Source organism: Megascapheus bottae, chromosome 16 (assembly GCF_031878675.1).
Source record: "Megascapheus bottae isolate mThoBot1 chromosome 16, mThoBot2.hap1, whole genome shotgun sequence".
In the NCBI taxonomy this organism is placed as follows: Eukaryota; Metazoa; Chordata; class Mammalia; order Rodentia; family Geomyidae; genus Megascapheus; species Megascapheus bottae.
This window is the reverse complement of record NC_143524.1, coordinates 11,280,175-11,286,174: the sequence shown is the minus strand read 5'-3', so window position 1 is coordinate 11,286,174 and position 6,000 is coordinate 11,280,175. Positions and strand designations below refer to the sequence as shown.

The following is a 6,000-nucleotide window of genomic DNA, read 5'->3' as shown; positions in this document are numbered from 1 at the left end:
AGTGCCCATGGGAGGTTCCCCTGTGGGTCTGCTGATCATCTTTTATTTCCCAGCAATGAGACCTGAAAAACTTTCTTGATTTGAAGAGCCACGGGCGAGATTGCTGCATCCACAGCAAGTTGCTGTTCCATGTTTTCTGAGGAAAAGAGAGGAAGCAGTCTGAAAGACAAACTACACATCCCCCCAACCAAAACAATGTGAGAGTGGGCAGAAGTAAGAATTAAGATCAACGTATAGCATTTTTCATTTATAAAGATAAAATCCTTGACATTTGGAACAAGTAACACTATGTAAAATTTTAAATTGGTTATTTTCAAGAGATAGATAACCCGGAAAAACTAGCTTGGCAATGTGAGGGCCATTAAATTTGCCATGAAATGTTTTAAATTTGTATTTTAAAACTGTAATTAAATATGGAGAAAATAGATGTTTGTATGTCTTCTAAGTACTTGTGCAACCTTAGGGTGTATTAATCTTTGCGTGATAACAAGATCAATAATTAAATGGCCTCTACACCAATGGGTTGTGAGAAAGATAAAATGACAAGTGAGAAGCACCCATAATATGCCAGAAAGAATAAAATAACCCTTAAAAGAGTCTTACATGATCTAAAAATTCTTGTATTATTAGTCATATATTGTGTATCAGTGCTTTTCCTTTTTTTTACCCTATCTTCCCTCCCCCCAACCCCGTCTGAGAGAAGTAGAGATCCCCTTGGAAAGAATTTGTCACTGGGATCTGAAGAAATTTAAATAGGTTAATTTTAAAAAAATGGCATACACTCAAAAAAATGAAAATTCATTGCCCCTAAAATCTTGTATATTCATTAATATATGCAGATGGGGTATATACGAGTGGAAAGATAAAGGCAGACGGAAGAATGCAGGTAGAAATAGAGTATGGGCCAGGAGTTTGGCCTAGTGCTAGAATGCTTGCCTAGCTTGCCAAGACCCAGGTCCAGTTCCTAGGTGTCACGTGCATATAAAAAGCCACAAGTGGTGCTGTGGCTCAAGCGGCAGACCACTACCCTTGAGAAAGACCAGGGAAAGTGCCCAGGTCCTGAGTTCAAGCCCCCAGGCTGGAAAAAAATTCAAGAGATAGAGTAGGAAAGGGACACACAGAGAGAGAAACACACAGAGAGCTAAAGAAAGAAGACAGGCAGACAGACAGACAAACAAAGAAACAGAGAGACAAATGTCAAGATTACAAGGACAGAAGAAATGTGAGGAGAGGGAGGTTTGTCAACATGACATATTTTCAGGGATTTCAGAAACTACTGCAAAGCATCTACAAAGTTAAGTGAACCCCTGAATGATAGCCAAACACTGTAATACAGAGCTGGACCTACCCTTCAGCATAATGAACACACCAATATCAGGATTTTTGTATCAAATCAAGCTTTATCATTTTCAGAATCTGAAACTTCTAACTTTTTCGCTGTTCTACTCTAGAAGTTTACTGAAAAGTTTACTCCTTGGTTCATTTTTCTTTATTCAGCTTACAGATTTCACCACAAAGCTTCAAACCAGAGCAAATGTGTCCTCACCTCATATTTTTCTGTGAACTTAATGTGTCTAAAATATGTGTTCTTCAGTCTGCCTCTTGTGGTAGGCCACAAAACCCACCAAAGCAGAAATATGTGTCAATAAGTTGGTGGATATATTTACAAGGGTGTATACTTCTCTAAAATATTTTCAAGGGTAAGGCTGCTCCGTGGATTTGACAAGCCCTGTTCCTCATTCATAATTATTATATGCACTCATTTTGTTTTGGGGTATAAATAAGACCAATAAATGAACAGTATTATTCTACTTACCAGTTGAAGAAACAGTGTAGACAGAATGCATAGTTAAAGTATAAAACAAAGAGATTCATTTACGGATCAGCTAGATAGGAGCAATTTATGTTTCTTAGTCAACCCTCTACCCACTTCTACCACATTGCTCCCTCATAGAAGGCAATGATAGGACACGAGTTCATTAAAATCAACAGTCTTTTAAATAATGCCTGTGTTTTCAGGAGAGGCTACATGGAGAGTGGTCAAGAGTGACCAGACTCCTAACTACTCTGCTGCCAGATACACAGCAGCAGAGAGCGCCAGTGTCTTGAAGCTGCTCATCGTGTTGGTCCTCTCTCATGTTTCCTGTATGTCAGGAGTTATTTCAAAATGGGCCCTTTCAATTTTTTCAGAATGAAGTGAAGGTTTTTTATGAGAAAAGATGGTATTTTTCTATTTAGATGCTTGGCGTGTACATCCCAAAGTACATATTTCTAGCCTCTTCAAGTCCTACATGCTAACCCAATGTGCCCTGAGGAAGCACTAAATCCAAAACTTCCAGGCTATTTCACTGCTATTATTAAGAGGATTGACTTTCTTTTTGTCAAATGCGTATTGATTATCTTAGATATATGAAATGCTAGTTATGATATTGATATTTTATAGAGAGTTTATATTTAAAGTAGAGGAGAGAAAGTTGGGACTTGATGTAAGGCTCAAATGCTGAAGCACTTGACAAGGAAGCTGAAATCACAGAGTTCAATCAATACCATATATATAAATTCAGATATAAATAGATATATAAATGGTTATGTAGATAGATATTAAATGTCTACATATCATAAATTGCCAAGATTTCACAATGTAATCTGATCTCTACTCGTGTACAGCAGTGGGAAAACACTGAGAAATCCACTGGACCTGAACCATGCTGCACACCTATTCAGAGCACGGAATCAGACATCAGATTGGGTTCTGAGGCCTACGACCTAACATCTGCAAATTTTCATGCAAAGAATTTGCTCTCAGTTCATTGTATTTTTTCACATGTAAGATGAGTATAAGAATATTACCCAATACTGTTTTTTTCTGCAAGTTAAATAAATGAAAATATACATAATTGTTGTCAGTCATAAAATAGACGTTGGTCTAAGAGCATCAGAAATATAATGGTCTGTGGAATATAAAAATGTTTCAATAATATGCCAGGTCATCAATTGTATTCATCTGCGCTTATTTTTTTCATATTTATATGTATGTAATTTCAGAAGAACTAAGCTTCTGCTGTGCTTTAGAGACTCCGTTTGCTTCATGGAAAAACAGAACGTCACCGAATTTGTTTTCACAGGACAGTTTGGAAGTAAGCAAACAGAGTTAGTGTTCTTTGTCTTGTTCCTACTTTGTTACCTGGCAGTTATAATGGGGAACGTCATCATCTTTGTCACAATCACCCGCAGCCATCTAATAGAACAACCCATGTACTACTTTCTCTGCCACCTTTCCCTCATGGACCTCTGCTACACATCCACTGTCGTTCCCCGGCTTGTCAGGGATTTATCTGCCACAAAGAGAAGTATTTCTTATAACAGCTGCATGGCCCAGCTCTTTATTGTCCACTGGTTGGCAGCTGTGGAAATGTTCATTTTGGTGTTCATGGCTTTTGACCGTTATGTGGCCATCATCAGACCACTCCACTACAAGGTCATTGTGAACTGGAAGCGGTGTAACATGCTGATAGCCGTGGGTTGGGGACTTGGCTTCTGCCATTCTATTGCATTGCTGCTGATGGTCCTCAATTTGCCTTTCTGTGGCCCTAACCAGATCAATCACTATGTGTGTGACATCAAGCCCCTTTTGAAACTTGTATGCAAGGATATCCGTGTTGTTAGCATCTTGGTGATTGCTAACTCTGGGACTGTGGTCATTGTTATTTTCATTGTGCTGTTTGCATCTTACATAGTCATTCTGCATAACCTCAGGACCCGATCCTCTGCAGCACGTCGTAAAGCTCTCTCCACCTGTAGCTCCCACATAATGGTTGTGGTTCTGTTTTTTGTGCCTTGTATATTTACCTATAGCTTCCCTGCAGGTGGGGAAAATAAGGATAAGGAAATCTCTGTGTTGTACACCGTGGTTGCCCCCATGCTGAATCCACTCATCTATACTCTGAGAAACAAGGAGATGAAAATTGCTATGGGGAAAGTCTGGTGGCGAATGTCCCATTCAAGATTAAATTAAGCAATGGCTGAGTTATTACCTTTTCAGTCCATGATAGGTATCTTTATCGTTGTCACAAATACGTTGCACACAATTTATTGTGGGACTTGAACTAAATGGAGACTTTTGCTGTATATGAGTTATTAAATCCTATTTGAATTCATATTGGAATCTCTGTGAGATACTTCAAGTACTCCAGATGTGACCAAGAGGATTTGAATCTTTCTATTTCCATCTGAAGCACAGCCTTCTGCTCGGTGTTTCAGCATAGTGTTGAGAATTGGGGTTAATTATTTGTAAGCATTGATTTCAGTCACTAAAACTAATGTGCATTGACAGCTCAATCCTCTCACTCCAATTTCTTAATCATATATTTTTTATTAAAGAATTTATTAACAGTGACTTTTACATCAAATTTCAAATGATGTATTTAACAAACAAGTATTCAAGAAGGGAATCTCTATATACAAACACTGGCACTTAGATTTTAGAACATATTTAAAAGTAGGCTGAGGGTTTGTATGTCATAGATAAATATTAATCTATGTAATAAAACATTATGTCTATAGAATCATAGATTTTTATGTCTATGTTGTTGTGTTTATATTTCCAGTACTATATCCATAGCATTGGGTATGCAGTTATTGAGTCCTCTCTCTTGTACTGTTTAGATCAAATAGCCACATATTAAGGATACCATGTGCCTTTTGTTCCTTTGGTTTTGACCTGTCTCAATCAACATGATTCACTCTAGATCCATCCACTTCCCTGCAAATGCCATTGTTTTATCTTGTTGGCTATGTAGAATTCCGTTGCATACATATACCACATTTTCTGTATCCATTCATCTACATGAATCCAATAGAATTTTAAAAATGGGAATATGTCAGGATATATGCTACTGTATAATTGAGTAGTTAATTATCAGGTAGATAGCACAGGGAAAGTGAGAACATAGTTGTAAGACAGTTATCTGACAAAGGATGAATACTTGCAATATATACTCTTCAAAAATATTGAGCAAGAGGATAAGTTATATAATATGAATGAAAATTAATTGAACAGTTTACAAAAGAAGAACTAATATTCAGCACCTGATGAAATGTTCAGTAATTTTAGCTACAAGAGAAATGTAAATCAAAATGACACTGAGATTCCACCCAGCATGGTCAGAATAAAAATTATCAAGAAAGAAAGAACAACAAATAAAAGGGAAATTTCATACTGAGTTGACACACTGCAATTAGCACAGCAACTTCAGAAACTAGTGTGGGGGTGGTTCATCGAAATACTAAAGGCAGTACTGAAATGCATCCTTGATATGGAGGGCTCCTGAGGCTATATAACAAACGTGATTTCAGTTTGCAGAATTCACACACACACACACACACACACACACACACACACACACACACACACACACACAATATAGAGCTCTAAGTCCCAAGGACTGAGTTATGGAAGCAGATTGGCTGTCATAAACAGATAAGTGGATAGAAAATATGTGGTATGTATACACAGCGGAGGGTTATTCAGGCATTAAAGAAAGGAAATATATCACTTGCAGAAGTATGGATGAAATTGCAATCACTTAGTTAATCAAAATACGCTAGTTAAGAAAAAATATGTATTAATAGAAATAGGGTAGTTTAAAGGGAAAACTCAATCAGTGTAATCCCTTAAAAAAGAAAAGTAGAAGCTCAAGGATATAAACATCAAGAAATGGGTGGTACTTGAAATGCATAGGAGAAGGGAAAAATAGAAATGAATGAGGGAAAGAAATGGGGAGAATCCAGTCAAGAATTCAATGTATATCCTCCAGAATAAAAAGTGAGAAGGCTGGGAGTTAGGCCTAGTAGTAGAGTGTTTGCATGAAGACCCGCTTTGATTCCTTGACACCACATGCTCAGAAAAAGCTGGAAATGACAATATGGCTGAAGTGGTAGAGCACTAGCCTTGAGAATGCCAAAAAGACAGTGCTCAGCCCCTGAATTCAAGCCCTAGGA

At 37.5% G+C, this 6,000-nt stretch overlaps 1 protein-coding gene across 1 annotated transcript; it reads left to right on the top strand.

Annotated features, from left to right (window-relative positions):
* Nucleotides 1-3,088: 3,088 nt before the first annotated feature.
* Nucleotides 3,089-4,015, top strand: LOC150052816 (olfactory receptor 4P4-like). Its single transcript, XM_090349228.1, has one exon. It carries the CDS (start codon nucleotides 3,089-3,091, stop codon nucleotides 4,013-4,015), a length of 927 nt encoding a protein of 308 aa, XP_090205354.1.
* The last annotated feature ends 1,985 nt before the right edge of the window (nucleotides 4,016-6,000 follow it).